The following is a 20,384-nucleotide window of genomic DNA, read 5'->3' as shown; positions in this document are numbered from 1 at the left end:
TTTTTAGACCTACAATGATATTGAGTACTATACTATCGGGCCAAGAATTGCTGGCCTCCCGTGAGTTCTGGCCCCACGTGGGCCCGTGCACTGTTCATGTGGGGCCCGTGCAGTGTTCACGCGGGTATCGGGCAGTGTTCACGCGGGTATCGGGCCAAGAATTGTTGGCCTCCCGTGAGTTCTGGCCCCACGTGGGCCCCGTGCACTGTTCATGTGGGCCCGTGCAGTGTTCACGCGGTCCCACGTGGGACCCGTACATTGTTCATGCGGGTCCCACGTACTATTTAGGTGGGACCCACATGGTCCCACGTACTATTTAGGTGGGGCCCACATAATTTTTAAATTTAATTCAATGCTTCCTTCCCTTCCTACATTACCCTTCTTCATTTTCATGTTTTCCTCATTTCTTATACTAATAATTGATATACAAAAAGTCATATGCAACACCATTTTAATTTTTTCCCGCACCTCACAACGGTAATTGAGTACTATACTATCGGGCCAAGAATTGCTGGCCTCCCGTGAGTTCTGGCCCCACGTGGGCCCGTGCACTGTTCATGTGGGGCCCGTGCAGTGTTCACGCGGGTCCCACGTGGGACCCGTACACTGTTCATGCGGGTCCCACGTACTATTTAGGTGGGACCCACATGGTCCCACGTACTATTTAGGTGGGGCCCACATAATTTTTAAATTTAATTCAATGCTTCCTTCCCTTCCTACATTACCCTTCTTCATTTTCATGTTTTCCTCATTTCTTATACTAATAATTGATATACAAAAAGTCATATGCAACACCATTTTAATTTTTTCCCGCACCTCACAACGGTAAACTAAAAATATATTTATAAGAGTTATTAAAATTATGAACCAGTTTAATCTAACATAAATAAATCTATTTCCTTCTAATAATTAGTTTTCATAATTCATAACACGAAACACACGGTACTATTTACAATCACCCACATACTGTTCGCACCTACACTCACACAAATACTACTAATCATAAACTTTAATACATATTTAAAAAATTACCAAAAACCTTAAACCATTCCAATGTAATGTACAAATCCCAACAAATATTCACATCCAAATAATTGAATTTTAATTTTCATACAACTTTTTTCACTATATAATGCTTTTTTTAATTATTTTAAATAATATTTTCGCACAGGCGCGCATCGCGCGCCAACCTGTCTAGTTTATTACTATCCGATTCTCGTCATTCTGGCACTGCTACACTAGCGGCTGACCTGCCGCGCTCTCCAACCGAAAAAAGCTCCCCCAAAACCTTGCATACAGCTCCACCTCCGCCGTCGACGAGCACTCCGCCGCGACCTCGCTCTGCCTCCCTGCTCTCCTCTGCTCCACCCCTGTACGAGGTTCCTCCCCGACCGGCGTGGCTGGGGGCGGAGACGCACGGGGATCGTCCTGGCCTCACCGACGACCGCCTCGACGCCGACGGTACCGTCCCCGCCGTCGACCTCTGTTCCGCGCCGCCCGTGTCCTCACGCTCTTCAGAAGACACGCGGAGATAGGTAACATAACCTACCAGTACCAGGGACTTGCTTGACCACTGAAATCGGATTTTGGTGCCACTGTGTTCCTTCCTATTGGATGTTTGGGTTACCATCATATTTATTGGCGCATTTCCTCACAAATGCTTAATTGGAACAGTAGCTTCAGAATAATGTCTTGGAGGATTCAACTAATCATGTTATGTCTAAACTCCAGGATCACGTATACTCTTGGCTGTCATAGCGAGACAACATGATTCCATCAGATTTCCGTTGCACATTTATGTGGAATTTGCACATTATCTTAACTCTGTTGCTGATTACTGCTGATTCTTAGGTTCCCATGAATGGGAACATGTAGCGCGTCTACCATATAAGCCAGGATTCAGAATCGCGCCTGAGAGCTGGAATTCAACAAAAATATTTGTCTCTCTTCTAGTACATTTTCACCTCAAGTCAACAATGGTTTCATGCCTCACATCAACATTTCTGTTACTTGCGAATGAGTTAGTTTTAGGTTTGTTTAATGAACACATCTTGATATGCATTTCCATCAATTAGCTAGTTTTTCAAGTATTCAATGAAATATCACCCAACATTTTCTACCTTTCCTGACTTTTACTTGGCATGTTATGAGCTCTACTTGTGGATGTGACAGAACCGCCAAATTAAAACTCTAATTAAGCGTAATGGCCGTCATTTGAACACATCGGGCTCATTAGCTTAACGGCTTAATTTGGAGATTCATTCTCAACTCACGTCCCGATCGAAACATCACCGATAGTCCCACGCGAAGGTGGGCGCAGATGGTACAAGCACGACACATATTTGAAAATACAACAAATATACATAATACTTTACTTTAAGTTTTACAAACCAAGTGTGAATAAATATATAATTTACAAACTTTGCATTACTGAAATTCGGGTTCAATTAGAGGAAAGGGGCCTACAACTAACAAAAGTGTGCCCTAGGGAGATCCCTAACTAAACGTCTGGCTCCACAACCACCCATCTCTCAGCATCCCGGCGGATGAACTTGACGCAGCAGGGACAGAAGTCTACGTCTGCATGCCCTGAAATAATTGTGGCAACAAACCCTGAGTATACTAATACTCAGCAAGGCTTACCCGACCAGTGGGAATAACTTAGCCCACATATCTAGACATGCAAGGTTTTTGGCTAGTGGTTATTTTGCAGAAAATAGCAACTAAAGTTATTCCTTATTTTCATTATTTTAGCTCCAGGTTCCATATAATTTACTCTCATCTAATATTTGCATAGACTCAATATAGCAATCATGGTGATGCAAGCAAAAGTAATTCAGTGTGCTCAATATTTTATATAGTATACATAATTCTCATTCTAACATTTTGCTACGATGCAGCAAAGAGATCAAGGCCCTCATGACCGCGAGACACGGCGAATCGATCCGATTTAACCTTGCAAGGTGGACCTAACCAACACGGCACGCATTTGCCCCGTCGGACTATACATGCCAACCATTCCCCTCCCTGCCTCGAACTACAGAACCGCCCCACCTGCATATAGTCAGCCGAGCCCTACGAGAGACCACCAAAAGTAAACATATGCATCTCGATTCTCCGCGGCCACTCGACTCGCCCAAAGGGGTGGGTAGAAGTTCTGTACTTTCGAAACAAAGCAGTACTCGGCTTACCGGTTTCGACTACCTACTCCCGGCATGCGGTTAGTACAATTGAATCCCCGATCAGCACTGCCGACAACGACCGGTCCTTAATCGACTCAGACGGGGCTAAGGCACCCAGGAACCCTGGCCTGCGGCCATACCTATACATCATACCCGCCCGGTCTCACATCTCCATATCCATTTCAATACTCAAGTACTGTAATATAAGTAGACATAACCTATGTCTCGCGAGTAACTGGAAATTACTCGACTTAAATATATCCTATATCTTGCGAGTGACAAGAAGTCACTCGACTTCTACCGAGAACTCTTAAGCATAGCATTACTATCGTCCTATCATACTAGTATAAACTCAAGGAAACCTAGAGATCATGCAACTAGGGCTCCAACCAATTTCTATACGTAATGCACAACCTATAATTTTAAATTATGACATATATATATATGTCATAATTTAAAATTATAGGTTGTGCTCCGGGGCTTGCCTTCGGGCTGCTGCACAGAGCTGGGGTCAGACGGGCCTTGGGCCGGGTGCTCACACCTCTCCTCCTGGGCTTGCGTCGGCTGCTCCTGCGGTGCCGCAATCACCTCAAATACGGCGCCCTCAGCTGCGGATGCTACACGCATGCATATGAAATAAATGAGTGCATCTCAATGATGTAACTAATTTACTTTAACTGGAATGCCCTGCTGACTGTCCGCGCCCAAGTGGCGGACCGTCCGCCGTACTATTCTACCGACCCACCAGAGACAACAACGTCTCTGGAACAATTCCTAGACTCTACTGCGGACTGTCCGCCCCCAAGTGGCGGACCGTCCGCAGTTCAATCCTGCGAACTCCCACCAGAGACTTGACAGACTTCAGGTTTCAACGGCGGACCGTCCGCTCCCCTATAGCGGACTGTCCGCAGGCAATTCTGCTTAACTACCAGAGACAACATCGTCTCTGGACGAAACCTAATCTGCCCGGCGGACTGTTCGCGCCTCCCAGGCGGACCGTCCGCGATACCTAACTTCTGACCCGCGCCGCAAGCGGCAGCAAGTGCGGCGGCGACGGTGGCGGCCGTTCACTGGCGCCGGCAACACACCACGGAAGGGGAAAAGACCAGGAAGCACAAGGAACTCACCACGAATCCATTCCCGCGGTCGGTTCGAGCGGAGGACGACTGGAGAGGCAGATCGACGTGGAGCAAAGCTTCAAGCACCTCCAATGGTGTTCGGCGGTGGTGGGGGCGATTCCGGCCGTAAGAAGCCGGTCTAGGGGTTGGGGAAGGTGGAGGAGGTGCCGAGGAAGGTTCCCGCGCGAGGAATCAAGGTTTGGTGGCCGGAGGAGGGAGATCGATGAAAGGGGGCGACATCGGCGCGAGCGCTCGAGCTCCGCTCGGCTCTGGACGAAGTGAGGAGGAAGAGAGGAATGACAGGTGGGTCCCACATCCATCCCGATAAATATCTGGGCGATGCCTGGCGGACCGTCCGCCGGCCCCGAGCGGACTGTCCGCGAGGCAGGTGTTACAATCCTACCCCCTAAAGGAAATCTCGCCCCGAGATTTAATGAATGGCTAAAGGGAGAGTTAGATATTGGTGTGTACCTTGATACTTGTAGCAATTCCGGACACTTGGATTGAACAAATTCGTCCGTTTCCCAAGTGGCTTCCCGCTCGGAGTGATTGCTCCATTGCACTTTATAGAAATCACTGGTTTGATTCCGAGTGACCCTGGTCTTGTGATCCACAATTTTGATTGGATATTCCGGATAGACAAGATCGGGCTCCAGTTGCAATTTTTCTATATCAATCACCTTTTCTGGAACACGGAGACATTTCCGAAGCTGAGAGACATGGAAAATATTGTTAACCGCGGATATTTGGGCAGGAAGTTCCAGGCGATACGCTACCGGCCCACATTGCTCAATGATAAGAAAAGGCCCAACGTAGCGAGGTGCAAGTTTTTCTTTTACGCCGAATCGCTGGACTCCTTTCATTGGAGATACTCGCAAATAGACATGGTCTCCCACTTGGGATGTGACGGATTGACGTTTCTTATCCGCGTAACTCTTTTGTTGGGATTTCGCAATCTTTAAAATTTCCTGAATAACTTCAACTTGTCCTTCAGCCTCATAGACAATATCGGGTTCGAAAAAGTTCCTTTCCCCGGCTTCTGACCAGTTCACTGGAGTTCTACACCTTCGTCCATACAATGCCTCAAATGGAGCCATTCTGATGCTCTCCTGATAGCTATTGTTATAAGCGAACTCGGCTAAAGGTAGGCATTCATCCCATTTCTGACTGTTGGTGAGTGCACACGCTCTGAGCATATCCTCTAGAATCTGATTGATTCTCTCTGTCTGGCCATCTGTCTGAGGATGATAGGCTGAACTGCGGATCCGTTGCGTACCAAGAGCGGCATGAAAATGTTCCCAAAACCGGGCTATGAATTGAGTACCCCGGTCCGAAATGATTGTCTTTGGAATTCCATGGAGACTCACAATATGGTCCATATACAATTGTGCATATTGTTTTGCCGTATGTGTTGTCTTTACCGGTAGAAAATGCGCGGTCTTGGTGACACGATCCACAATAACCCATATCGAATCATACCCCTTAGAAGCTCTAGGTAAGCCGACAATGAAATCCATACTGATGTCCGCCCACTTCCAGGAGGGAATACTTAGGGGCTGCAAAGGGCCGGCAGGTCTCAAGTGGCTCGCCTTAACCCTTCGGCAGGTGTCACACTCGGATACGTATTTAGCAATTTCGCGCTTCATCCGTGTCCACCAAAATCGTTGCTTCAAATCTTGATATATTTTGTTACTGCCTGGGTGGATGGAATACCTAGAGAGATGGGCTTCATCAAGAATCTGCTTCCGTAACTCCAAGTCCTTAGGTACTACCAGGCGACTATTAAACCATAACACACCCTCACCATCCTAGTGAAAACACGCAGCCTTAGGATCATTTTAAATAAGCCTCTGCCTAATCTTCTTCATGCCAGCATTATTTTTCTGAGCATCCACAATTTGATCCCGAAGTGTAGGTGTGAGAGTGACGTTGGCTAGGGTGCCTTCAGATACAATGGCCAGATTTAATTTTTCCATCTCCTGACATAAAGTCGTATGCACCACTGTAGCTGAGATGCAACTGCAACTGGCTTTGCGGCTCAATGCATCGGCTACAACGTTAGCCTTTCCCGGGTGATAAAGAATTTCCAGATCATAATCCTTAATTAGCTCCAACCACCTTCTCTGGCGCAGATTCAACTCGCTCTGGGTAAAAATATACTTGAGACTCTTGTGGTCGGAGTATATATGCACTGGATTGCCCAGAAAATAATGGCGCCAGATCTTCAATGCATGCACTACTGCTGCTAGCTCCAGATCATGGGTGGCATAATTTTCTTCATGTCGTCTAAGGGCTCTGGAGGCATAAGCAATCACTCGCTGATCCTGCATAAGGACGCAGTCTAGGCCCATACCTGATGCATTACAACAAGTATTAATGGCCGAATAATATCCGGCGAAAACAAATAGGGATGAGAACATAGTCGGGACCTGTACCTGATGCATCACAGTACACATCAAAAGGCCGGGTAATATCTGGCTGAGCAAGGACAGGGGCAGACGTCAGAAGCCTTCTCAAAGTCTGAAAGGCCTGCTCACATTTGTCGTCCCAACTAAATCTCACCCCTTTCCTGAGTAACTCAGTCATGGGCCTAGCAATTTTAGAGAACTCCGGTACAAACCGGCGATAATAGCCGGCTAGCCCAAGGAAACTCCGGATCTCTGAAACAGACTCTGGAGTCTTCCAATTCAGGACATCTTGAATCTTGCTAGGATCAACAGAAATCCCCTTGTCTGAAATGATGTGGCCCAAGAACTGGACTTCCTTGAGCCAGAAATCACATTTACTGAATTTGGCATACAGCTTGTGTTCCCGCAGGCGCTGAAGCACAATGCGAAGATGTTCTGCATGCTCTTCTTCATTCTCGGAAAATATCAGAATGTCGTCAATGAAAATCACGACAAATTTATCTAGCTCAGGCATGAACATCGAGTTCATGAGATACATGAAATGAGCAGGGGCATTGGTTAGCCCGAAAGACATGACCAGATATTTATAAAGCCCGTATCTGGTGGAGAAGGCCGTCTTGGGAATATCTTCAGCTCTAATTTTTATTTGATAATAACCCGAGCGAAGATCAATTTTCGAAAATACCCGGGCCCCGAATAGCTGATCAAACAGGATATCAATCCGGGGAAGTGGATACTTATTCTTGATCGTGACGGCATTCAAAAGTCTATAGTCCACGCACAACATGAGGCTTTCATCTTTCTTTTTCACAAAGAGTGCAGGACAGCCCCAAGGTGACGTGCTAGGACGGATATAACCTTTATCAAGCAGTTCTTGTAATTGTTTCTTTAACTCTGCTAATTCATTAGGTGGCATCCGATATGGCCTCCTGGAGATTGGCGCCGTGCCCAGTTGCAGTTCAATAGCAAACTCCACAGCACGGTCAGGTGGCATGCCCGGCAATTCATCCGGAAAAACATCCGGGTATTCACATACCACTGGTATATCCTCTAGCTTCTTGCCCTCGGCGTGGTGCACCGCATGGACCAACGGGGCGGAGTTCATAAGACTCAAGATCATCGAACCATGAATAGGAGAGTTAATGTGCACAGATCGAGAAACAGTGTCAAGAATGACTCTGTGAACTCCCATCCAATTCATGCCAAGAATAATATCTATCTTCTGGGATGGCAACACTATAAGCTGGGTGGCAAAAATCCTTCCTTGTAACTGCAAGGGTACTTGTCTAACAAGTTGATTAGTAATCAAGTGCCCCCCGGGTGAGTGAATATTATATGGCCTGGATATGCTCTCCACTTCTAATCCCAATCTGCTTACACATTCCTTGCTAATAAATGTGTGAGACGCCCCAGAATCAAATAGTATAGTAACGGGGTGTCCGTTAATAGAGAACGTACCCGACATCACTGGTGCTCCCTCAGGGATGGCCTCGAAGGTGGTATAGTGCACCTGCCCTGGCTTGAAGTGAGCCACTTGCTGCTTTTGGTTTTGCTGGCTTGATTGCTGACCTTGCTTTGGTGGCATCGGACAGTTCTGTGCAAAGTGCCCAAGCTGTCCACAGTTGTAGCACGGAAACAAATTGGGGCGCATCCCCGGCTGCTGCACCCACACCTTCTGCTCACTCTGCTGAGGAACAGGAGGCCTAACTGTCCCTTGTGGCGGTGTATACTGAGGTGGCCGATACCCCCACTGCTGCTATGGCTGGTGCTGAAAGGGGGCTCGCTGTGGGCCCGAGTGCACCAAGCGAAACCTCTGAGGAGCACTGCTAGAAGATCCCCCTGCCAGTGTCTTTCTCTTCTTTTCTGCCTTGTGAGCTAGATGAGCATCCTCATGAACGATAGCCCCATTGACTAGCTCACTAAAAGTGTTGAACTTGAACATCGCCAGGCGATCCTGGAGCTTGCTGCTAAGCCCCTGCCTAAAGCAAGCCTGCTTCTTCTCATCGGTGTCTACATGGTACCCCGCATACTGTGCCAGTGTGTTGAAAGCCTGGGAATACTGTAGTACACTGTTATTGCCCTGATTCAGGGCCAAGAACTCAGTGAGCTTCCTGCGAATGACCCCTGCAGGAATATGGTGTGCTCTAAAAGCTTCCTTGAACTCATTCCAAGAAAACCGAGTGCCAGCAGGAAACATAGCCACGTGGTTGTCCCACCACGTACGTGCGGGACCCCTGAGCTACTGTGCTGCAAATGACGCCTTGTCGTTGTCATTGTAGGGGTACAGCGTGAACTTGGATTCTATGGTCTTAAGCCAGCTGTCGGCCTCCAACGGCTCGTCGGCCTTGTGAAACAGCGGCGGCTGGGTCCCCAGGAACTCCTGGTATCCAGGAACAGGTGGCTGGTGGTGTGGCTCAGGTCGCGGCGCTCTGCCCTGTTGTACGAGCTCACGAAGGAGTACGGTCTTCTCATCGCGCCCGGTGAGCATGGCCACAATGGCCTGGGCCAACTCAGGAGGGTTCGGTGGTTCTCCCATTCTGCATTCAACCATGACGAGGTTAGTTCCATCATTCAGATAAATTAAGACAAAACCGATAGTAACTAATCCTTTCTATTCATGGCACAATGCAGAATGTAGAGCCTCAAAACAATTCTGAATGATGCTTGCAAGCGGGGCTAGGCGATCGATCGGCGCAACCAGTTGGTCTGACCGAGCTGCCCTGGTCCAGCCGAAAATGGTATGGCGGACCGTCCGCTTTACCAAAAATCCGGCTATCCGGACCGTCCGCTGTACATAATGTCAACCCAACTCGGTTTCAAATGGTTCTGGGAAATTTTCATTAATGTCCGGCGGACCGTCCGCTTGTCAGGACCGGACCGTCCGCGCAACACATTTGGACTGCCTAACGGTGTTCTCCGGTCCGACCGACACGCTTTCACAACCCATTCGCACCGCGCACATACAACCTTACGACCCGAACGTCACCTACAAAGGTCCTTAAGACCCTAAACTCACCCCCATCAACTTCTATGGAAAAATCTCAAAAACACTATAAATGAGATGCATGCTCACCCTACGTTCTTTCTAATAAATTTTTTTTATATTTTTTGAAAAAAACTTTAAACTAGTCATGCCCATACCACCCTCGGTGCATTTCGGCTCTAATATCAGCTGTGACAGAACCGCCAAATTAAAAATCTAATTAAGCGTAATGGCCGTCATTTAAACACATCGGGCTCATTAGCTTAACGGCTTAATTTGGCGATCCTTTCTCAACCCACGTCCCGATCGAAACATCACCGATAGTCCCACGCGAATGTGGGCGCAGATGGTACAAGCACGACACATATTTGAAAATACAACAAATATACATAATACTTTACTTTAAGTTTTACAAACCAAGTGTGAATAAATATATAATTTACAAACTTTGCATTACTGAAATTCGGGTTCAATTAGAGGAAAGGGGGCCTACAACTAACAAAAGTGTGCCCTATGGAGATCCCTAACTAAATGTCTGGCTCCACAACCACCCATCCCTCAGCATCCCGGCGGATGAACTTGGCGCAGCAGGGACAGAAGTCTACGTCTGCATGCCCTGAAATAATTATGGCAACAAACCCTGAGTATACTAATACTCAGCAAGGCTTACCCGACCAGTGGATATAACTTAGCCCACATATCAAGACATGCAAGGCTTTTTGCTGGTGGTTATTTTGCAGAAAACAGCAACTAAAGTTATTCCTTACTTTCATTATTTTAGCTCCAGGTTCCATATAATTTACTCTCATCTAATATTTGCATAGACTCACTATAGCAATTATGGTGAGGCAAGCAAAAGTAATTCAGTGTGCTCAATATTTTATATACTATACATAATTCTCATTCTAACATTTTGCTACGATGCAGCAAAGATATCAAGGCTCTCATGACCGCGAGACACGGCGAATCGATCCGATTTAACCTTGCAAGGTGGACCTAACCAACACAGCACGCATTTGCCCCGTCGGACTATACATGCCAACCATTCCCCTCCCTGCCTCGAACTACAAAACCGCCCCACCTGCATATAGTCAGCCGAGCCCTACGAGAGACCACCAAAAGTAAACATATGCATCCCGATTCTCCGCGGCCACTCGACTCGCCCTAAGGGGTGGGTAGAAGTTCTGTACTTTCGAAACAAAGCAGTACTCGGCTTACCGGTTTCGACTACCTCCTACTCCCGGCTTGCAGTTAGTACAATTCAATCCCCAATCAGCACTGCCAACAACGACCGGTCCTTAATCGACTCAGACGGGGCTAAGGCACCCAGGAACCCTGTCCTGCGGCCATACCTATACATCATCCCCGTCCGGTCTCACATCTCCATATCCATTTCAATACTCAAGTACTGTAATATAAGTAGACATAACCTATGTCTCGCGAGTAACTGGAAATTACTCGACTTCCATATATCATATATCTCGCGAGTGACAAGAAGTCACTCGACTTCTACCGAGAACTCTTAAGCATATCATTACTATCATCCTATCATACTAGTATAAACTCAAGAAAACCTAGAGATCATGCAACTAGGACTCCAACCAATTTCTATACGTAATGCACAAGTAATAGATATATATATATATATATATATATATATATATATATATATATATATATATATATATATATATATATGTCATAATTTAAAATTAATAGGTTGTGCTCTGGGGCTTGCCTTCGGGCTGCTGCACAGAGCTGCGGTCAGACGGGCCTTGGTCCGGGTGCTCACACCTCTCCTCCTGGGCTTGCGTCGGCTGCTCCTGCGGTGCTGCAATCACCTCAAATACGGCGCCCTCAGCTACGGATACTACATGCATGCATATGAAATAAATAAGTGCATCTCAATGATGTATCTAATTTACTTTAACTGGAATGCCCTGCGGACTGTCCGCGCCCAAGTGGCGGACCGTCCGCCGTACTATTCTACCGACCCACCAGAGACAACAACGTCTCTGGAACAATTCCTAGACTCTACTGCAGACTGTCCGCGCCCAAGTGGCGGACCGTCCGCAGTTCAATCCTGCGAACTCCCACCAGAGACATCGTCTCTGGACAGACTTCAGGTTTCAACGGCGGACCGTCCGCTCCCCTATAGCGGACTGTCCGCAGGCAATTCTGCTAAACTACCAGAGAGAACATCGTCTCTGGACGAAACCTAATCTGACCGGCAGACTGTCCGCGCCTCCCAGGCGGACCGTCCGCGATACCTAACTTCTGACCCACGCCGCAAGCGGCAGCAAGTGCGGCGGCGACGGCGGCGGCCGTTCACCGGCGCCGGCGACACACCACGGAAGGGGAAAAGACCGGGAAGCACAAGGAACTCACCACGAATCCATTCTCGCGGTCGGTTCGAGCGGAGGACGACCGGAGAGGCGGATCGACGTGGAGCAAAGCTTCAAGCACCTCCAATGGTGTCCGGCGGTGGTGGGGGCGATTCCGGCCGTAAGAAGCCGGTCTAGGGGTTGGGGAAGGTGGAGGAGGTGCCGAGGAAGGTTCCCGCGCGAGGAATCAAGGTTTGGTGGCCGGAGGAGGGAGATCGATGAAAGGGGGTGATGTCGGCGCGAGCGCTCGAGCTCCGCTCGGCTCTGGACGAAGTGAGGAGGAAGAGAGGAATGACAGGTGGATCCCACATCCATCCCGATAAATATCTGGGCGATGCCTGACGGACCGTCCGCCGGCCCCGAGCGGACTGTCCGCGAGGCAGGTGTTACAGTGGACCAGTAGTTTTGTGACTGTATAAGGTGGAGAAATAGCATTAATTGATTATGCATATATAGTAGAATGTTAATGATTGACAGTCTTACCTGAAAACTTGTTTTTTGACAGTCCACCGTGGGTTAATGGGCAGCTTAAGTGCCAGTGCAATGATACAGTTTTTTTACCTGAAAGCTAAATGAATAGGGCAGGTATGATATGAGCAAATTTGTTGGATTAGTATCATTGCCAGGCTGTTGTCAGGTTATTTCTGGCACAATATGATTACGTTAAAAGCATTTAAGTTTCTGAACATCAAAGTTCTTATTGTGTTTATTAGAAATGCAAAGTAGCATCAGACCCACATTACCTATTGTTTGGCTATAGAAAGTTGGAAGAGCGACATGGCTCTGCCCACGCCAGTCATCTGCCAAAACATGTGCCCCTTCTTGAGTGAATGCTTCTTTGACTTTAAATGTTTTTGTTTAACATTGTGCTACCATTGGTTATCAAATAGGAACTGATTATTTAAGTGACTAGATTTGGCTGTTGCATAGTCTTCAATTGATATATTTTTAGTTCAACTATAACTCCTGACTACGTTTATGTTTAGCGTAGTCTCTTAAATTGCATATGTTTGTGGTTGAACACTTCGCACTGAGCATATGCTGTTATACATTGAATGAACTAAAATATTACAGCTCTATAATACACTAATTTACATGCTAATCATGAAATAGGGATTGATCTCCACATCCTTATGTCACCATTAAACTGAGACTCGTCTATATTTGAGTCCAGGTGAAGGAGAGGTTAAGCGGCACATGTACAGCAGATGGTTACCTGATGACATATATGTGTCTTTACCTCCACCTTTTTTCTCACACACAATTGTGAACTTTCTTCAGACAATTGTACAGGCAAGCAAAAACTTGAAGTTTTTGTAGTGTTTGCGGTGTGTTCGAAGAAGCCCTTTCACTTCTATCAAAATTTCTATCCTACATTCCTACTCCTTGGTTGTAGGCTCTTGATCAACCAAATAATATACATTCCATTCCTGCTTTACGTTGATGCACGGTTTATGTTAGTGGCAAGCAACACATGGTGGAGGTGGAGCTCCCACTAGATGGACATGATGCACACTAGCAGTAGGGAGCCATGGAGATCTCACTACATAATACATATCAAGGCTATCTCCATGGTGTTGGCTACTTGGCTAGTTGGCTGTGATAACTTTGTTACTAATGATACCGCACACTTCCGATATAATAAGTATCGAACCAACAGCACCATGATTTTATTTCTATGTTTTTTTTGTTTATGATTGGTGTGGTATTGGTAAGGACTAGGAAGAACTCCATGTGAAGATGCTACTTGCCTGGGGCAGAATCGCCCAATGGTCCAAGGAAAGGTGCTGGGACCCTCCCCCGTTTGGTTAAGTTAAATCAAAGACTAATCTTGGCTGACTAGGTGCAGATAGCAGCCTGGTGCGTGTTGTGCCGAGTGACCCAGCTAGATCTATCTCAATCAGATCTACAAGGAGCCGATCAGGCGAATGTGGATTCTCCTTCTGGTACGGTACCGTTATTGACTTTATTGGCACCATTTGACGTGCTGAAAGTTAGAGGAAATAACAGTTGCGTTGAGGAAGCCATGTACTATGAACTATTCGCACCGGGAAAAAGTCTGGAAAGTTAAATGGCATCAGCGTCACGCCAACCTAGTCTTACATTTTAACTGTCTGGTTCTACTTGCACTATTACATTTTTTTATGAACTCTAATGCTTGTAAGATAAAAGTCAAATTTTCAAGAAAAGGGAGGGTGGACAATAAGCCATATTTGGAAACTCTTTGACCACGTTGTTAGACTCTTCTGGCGAAAGATTCTAATGCTTGGAATAAAATCAGAAATTTGACATTCATCAGATGCAGCCATATTTTAGAACTTCTTAGGGGTGTTCTTGCAATTTGACATTTGTAGTCGCCGTATTTATTCCCTGCGCCCCTTCTTGACGAAAACGAAACGCTGAAGCTGAACACACGCAGCGAGCGGGAGGGCGAGAGAGCAAGAGAGATCAGCATGGAGTCGGGCCGGAGCTGGAGCATCGACAGCTACCTCAACGAGCACTTCGACATCCCCGCCAAGAACCCGCCCGGCGAGGCCCGCCTCCGCTGGCGCCGCGCCGTCGGCCTCGTCGTCCGCAACCGCCGCCGCCGCTTCCGCACGTTCTCCGGCCTCCACGCCGTCGACGACTCCCGGCGCCGGAAGATCCTGGTACGCACAGACAATGGCCGGCACCGGCGCAAGCCGTACATGCCGTAGAACCCTTCTTGCGTCGCTTTCAGTTGAATTGCGCCGTTCAAAACTGCGTGGGGGTGCATTTCGGTTCGGGCTTGGGAAATTGCCAGGAAACTTCCTCTCTGGATCAGCCTTGCTCTGTGGATGCCCACGTCCGCCTCCGCTGGCCACTGCTTTGTGCCTCTCCTATCGACGGCCATGATGTTGACATGCCTCAAGTCTCAATCCGAGCAAGGTTCCCATAAGGCCACCATGTCAAACATCGGATGTCTATGTCTATGTCTATGTCTATGTCTCCTCTCGTCTGAAATGTGGCAAAGTCGTGAGACCGGAGCTTAGGCTCCGGAGGCGTCCCTTGCACGGCAAAAATAGGAATAACAAATCTCCTCCGCATGTTCTGGCAGAAAGCTTTCACATGCGACCAGCCGGCTGACACGACCAATTCTGCAGGAAAACAAAGCGTTGCCTCGATCTGTATCATAAAAATTGGAGCTCAAATGGTATTGCATCACATGGGGGTGAGGGCCAGGAGTCACGAGCACACCACTTGGATCTTTCTTATGTCACTGGGGCACTCATTGGACGAGTATATATTATCATAGAAATAGAACTGAATAACGTCTGAATGTGCCGTTGTTCGATGCTCCAATAACCAATTATTGTCCATATGTTGGTTACAAGGTGTAGGACTGGTGCATGTATAGTATACAATGATTAATAGTGCAGAATTGCAGGAGACAGTGAATAACTGGAATTGGGTTACAAAAATCTTTGCTGAAATTCTCTGTTTGGTAGCAGAACACAAATTAATTATACCTGTCTCAGAGATGTTTGTTCTTTTTTTACCCAGGGAAAAGTTCAGGTTGTAATTAATGTGCACAAGGCAGCGCTTCAATTTATCGATGGTAAGGCCTAATCATCTAACTGTGTGGTTTTCTGTTCTTGGCATTACTACCCTGAAGCAATTCACCTTGATCACTGAACTTTGCAGGTGTAAGACGATACCCCCTATCCAATGATCTTATCAAAGAGGGCTTTTGTATCAGTCCAGATGAACTGTCAGCAGTTACCGGCATGCGTGAGGATCCTACAGTCTTCAAGACGCATGGTGGGATTAATGGAATATCTAGGAAAATCAAAGCCTCATTAGAAGATGGTATCAGCGAAACTGAAATAGAAACCAGGCAGAAATTGTATGGCACTAACAAGCATGCTGAGAAGCCTCCTAGAAGCTTCTGGATGTTTGTCTGGGATGCATTGCATGACTTGACGCTGATTATTCTGATGGTTTGTGCTGTCGTTTCTCTAGTGGTTGGCCTTGCTACCAAGGGGTGGCCGAAGGGTATCTATGACGGCCTTGGCATAATATTCAGCATTTTGTTGGTGGTATTGGTTACAGCATCCAGTGACTACAAGCAGTCACGGAAGTGCATGGAGCTGGACCGTGAGAAACAGAAGATATATGTCCGTGTCACCAGAGATAGGAAAACCAAGAAGGTGTTGGTTCATGATTTGGTTGTCGGTGACATCTTGCATCTTTCAATAGGTGATGTTGTCCCTGCAGATGGCTTGTTTGTCTCTGGATACAGCTTAACGATAGATGAATCTAGCTTGTCAGGTGAGAGTGAACCAGTTCATGTTTCTGAAGAAAAGCCGTTTCTTCATGCTGGTAGTAAAGTGCTAGATGGAACAGCCAAGATGCTTGTTACTGCTGTTGGTATGCGTACTGAATGGGGCAAAATCATGGATGCTCTTAATGATGATGGAGTGGATGAAACTCCTTTGCAAGTTAAGCTTAATGGTGTGGCCACAATCATAGGACAGATCGGGTTGGTGTTCGCCATTCTCACATTTCTAGTACTTCTAGTTAGATTCCTGGTTGACAAGGTAATGCATGTTGGATTATTGAATTGGTCGGCAAATGATGCACTGACAATAGTTAACTACTTTGCTATTGCAGTGACAATCGTTGTTGTCGCAGTTCCTGAGGGTCTACCACTGGCTGTGACTCTTAGTCTAGCGTTTGCCATGAAAAAGCTGATGAGTGACAAAGCACTAGTGAGGCATCTTGCAGCATGTGAAACCATGGGTTCAGCAAGTTGTATTTGCACCGATAAGACAGGAACTCTGACGACCAACCACATGATTGTTGATAAAGTTTGGATCAGCGATGTATCTGTCAATGGTGCTACAAATATCAATAAGCTAAAGGCTGCAACTTCAGAAAGTGTTATGGAGATACTTATACAAGGAATGTTTGTGAACACTGGTTCTGAGGTTGTGAAGGGAGATGATGGTAAAAGAAATATCTTGGGCACACCAACTGAAGCAGCATTGTTGGAGTTTGGTTTGATCTTGCAAGGAGATCTATATGATGAGTACAACAAGTTGGCAAGAGTAAGAGTAGAACCTTTCAATTCAGTCAAGAAAAAGATGTCTGTTCTAATACAGTTACCTAACGGTGGCCTCCGGTCCTTCTGTAAAGGCACATCGGAAATTATTTTAGAGCAGTGTGATACTGTCCTCAACAGTGAAGGAAATATAACACCGCTATCAGAAATACAGAAGCAAAATGTTTTAAATATAATCAATTCATTTGCTTCTGAGGCATTGAGAACACTTTGCATCGCGTTTAAGGATCTAAATGAAATTTCTGACAATCAAACTATACCAGAGGACGGCTACACTCTAATAGCACTTTTTGGTATAAAGGATCCAGTCCGTCCTGGTGTCAGGGATGCAGTAATGACCTGCATGGCTGCTGGTATTAAAGTAAGAATGGTGACTGGAGACAACATCAACACTGCTAAAGCTATTGCCAAGGAATGTGGAATACTAACTGAGGATGGAGTAGCAATAGAAGGACGAGAGCTTCACGATAAGAGCACAGATGAGCTGAAGGAGCTCCTGCCTAAAATTGAGGTTTAGTTTCCTTCAATTCTTCACCCTTTTATTCATTTCTTTGTTAATTCAATTTTGAAACATTACCGACATATATTTCATGAGTTTAGGTAATGGCCCGGTCCTTGCCAATGGACAAATATAAATTGGTAACAAGCTTAGAAAGTATGTATCAAGAGGTGGTAGCTGTTACTGGTGATGGAACAAATGATGCCCCTGCATTGCGTGAGTCAGACATTGGTCTGGCCATGGGCATTGCCGGCACTGAGGTACGTCTTAGGGTTTTCAATGCATTTTGCTTTTCTTCTATGCCATCATCTGATGACCTTTCATGTATTCAGTTGTAATATCTGTTGCAGAAACAAATTCTAAGAACTCTTATTCAGTTTTGCATTTCCTGAATTAGTTATGCCCATGCTATTGTTACAGACATATTCCCAAAATAAATTTCGTATTGCATTACATTTTGTGATTTTTTACCGCCGTATTAAGGTAGTAAAATACATTAACTTAATTTTGCTTCCCTTAGCTGAAATTGTATTTATTATTCAGTTTCATCTGAATTCTATGAAAAATGCTGAAGTGTGAACTTATAGTGGAAGTGTATGACTGGATGCAGGTTGCAAAAGAGAACGCTGATGTTATAATTATGGATGACAATTTCAGTACCATTGTAAATGTTGCTAGATGGGGTCGTGCAGTTTACTTGAACATTCAGAAGTTTGTGCAGTTCCAGCTTACAGTTAATATAGTGGCTCTGGTAGTGAATTTCGTCTCAGCGTGTATCGTAGGTGTGCATACATACCACCAATATACTATTATTTATATAATCATTATTGATTCAAAGTTTCCTTGCTTATTATCTTTCTCCTTGCTGCACTGTTTTAGAATGACTTCATATACTGTATACTTTGAACTAACTTGTAGGTACTGCACCACTTACTGCCGTCCAATTGCTATGGGTGAACATGATCATGGATACGTTAGGCGCCTTGGCCTTAGCCACAGAGCCACCTAATGATGAAATGATGAAGAGACCTCCTGTGAGACGGGGACATAGTTTCATCACTAGGGTCATGTGGAGAAATATTCTTGGGCAAGGTTTATATCAGCTCCTTGTGCTTGGTACTCTCATGTTTGCTGGAAAGAGGATTCTTAAAATTGAAGACCCGTATGCTGATAGAACCATCAATACCCTCATATTCAACTCTTTCGTGTTTTGCCAGGTATGAGCAGTGCAAGCTAGCTGCTGAGACCTTATGCTTCAATTTGTAAAGCTTTGAAATTTACTTATATGATATATAAGCGCGCATTGTTCCTACATGCAAGGACGCAATTACATGAAAACAAAGTAGTTCTTCATTGCTTTTAAGACTGTAACTGCATTTAATTTGCCACTCTTTCAGGTTTTCAACGAAATAAATAGCAGGGAAATGGAAAAGATCAACGTGTTCAGAGGGATATTCAAAAACTGGATCTTTATCAGTATATCAACAGCTACCGTCTTATTCCAAGTGATCATAGTGGAGTTTCTTGGCACTTTTGCAAACACCGTGCCGCTGAGTTGGGAGCTCTGGCTGGTCAGTGTAATTCTCGGCTCAGTTAGCATGATCGTCGCTGTGATCCTCAAGTGCATTCCTGTGGAATCTAGGAAAACAGATGATAGGCCCCATGGCTATGAGTTGATTCCTGAAGAACCAGAAACTGTATAGCTTTCGGTTTTCACACTGTTGTTCCCATGTTCACCAACCAAATCTTTCGCAGTGGAAATGGATGCCTTGTCGGATTTCTTTTGCGGTGATTCTGTTGGTGGCAAGCAGAAGATTTGCAATGGGATTCTGCATGATGGAGGAAGACGATCAATTGAGGTAGACGACTGAAATGACAGAGTGCATATTGGGAACAGCGGAAAAAATCTTGATTCAGGCGTTCTAAGAGTTTTCCAAGATTCATGCGCCTGCTGTTCCGTCGCATTTTTTTTGTTCAGATGTAAATTGAATTGTAACATAATTTGATGATGAAATAAAGTTTGAATAAGAGAGGCTATGCTTGTACAAACACAATTGTTCTGTCCATCTAGTAGTGTCCCTTTTCTGCATTTTCACTGTGTCAGGTCTGATTAAATTCTCAGGTGGTCCACTCGCAACAGACTTGTCAAGTAGAAGCGGCAAATGCAATAGCAGCAAGTTGTTTTCCTTTCGGTGGATGTGGAAAGACGTGGCTGTACTTGGTTGTAGCATCTAGGGGTGCAAATGGGTAACCTTTAGGTGCACCTCCAAGCATCTAGGAGTGCAAATGGGTAATCTTTAGGTGCACCTCCAACCCTCTTTAGTTCAAAATTTTGTACTAATTTTCCAAATTGAAATATCGTTTTGGAGAATTAGTACAAAATTTTGAACTAGAGAGAGTTGGAGGGGCACCTAATGGTTACCAATTGACACCTCTAGTAGCATCAGTGAACACTCTCATATCATGTACGACCTGGTTCTGTCATGGTAATTGGCATACAAAACATACCAGTTATAAAATCGCTGTCATCATCCTCAAGAGCATATATACCAGTTATAAAATCGCTGTCATCATCCTCAAGAGCAAATCTGAAGATTTTCTCATCACTTGACTCATCAGATGTGTCCACATCCATTGCTGAATGAACTACCCGGCATAGTTCAAACACAACTGACATAGTTCAAAAGACATTCAAATGATATACTGCCAATGACATAGTTCAAATGA

At 45.7% G+C, this 20,384-nt stretch overlaps 1 protein-coding gene across 3 annotated transcripts; it reads left to right on the top strand.

Moving 5' to 3' along the window:
- Window positions 1-1,254: 1,254 nt before the first annotated feature.
- Window positions 1,255-19,711, top strand: LOC120665056 (probable calcium-transporting ATPase 6, plasma membrane-type). Of its 3 annotated transcripts, none has more exons than XM_039944481.1 (7): window positions 1,255-1,535; window positions 15,598-15,652; window positions 15,739-17,669; window positions 17,759-17,917; window positions 18,268-18,439; window positions 18,576-18,874; window positions 19,055-19,394. In XM_039944481.1, exons 3-7 carry the CDS (start codon window positions 15,822-15,824, stop codon window positions 19,358-19,360), a joined length of 2,784 nt encoding a protein of 927 aa, XP_039800415.1. In that variant the 5' UTR covers window positions 1,255-1,535; window positions 15,598-15,652; window positions 15,739-15,821; the 3' UTR covers window positions 19,361-19,394. The 3 variants fall into 3 exon arrangements, with proteins under 3 accessions (XP_039800415.1, XP_039800412.1, XP_039800414.1); XM_039944478.1 differs by lacking the exon at window positions 1,255-1,535 and adding an exon at window positions 14,468-14,723 and having other exon boundaries at window positions 19,055-19,711; XM_039944480.1 differs by lacking the exon at window positions 1,255-1,535 and adding an exon at window positions 15,245-15,265.
- The last annotated feature ends 673 nt before the right edge of the window (window positions 19,712-20,384 follow it).

Source organism: Panicum virgatum, chromosome 3N (genome assembly GCF_016808335.1).
Source record: "Panicum virgatum strain AP13 chromosome 3N, P.virgatum_v5, whole genome shotgun sequence".
NCBI classification, from domain to species: domain Eukaryota; kingdom Viridiplantae; phylum Streptophyta; class Magnoliopsida; order Poales; family Poaceae; genus Panicum; species Panicum virgatum.
The sequence above is the reverse complement of the archived record's forward strand: the minus strand, read 5'-3'. Positions and strand labels throughout refer to the sequence as shown.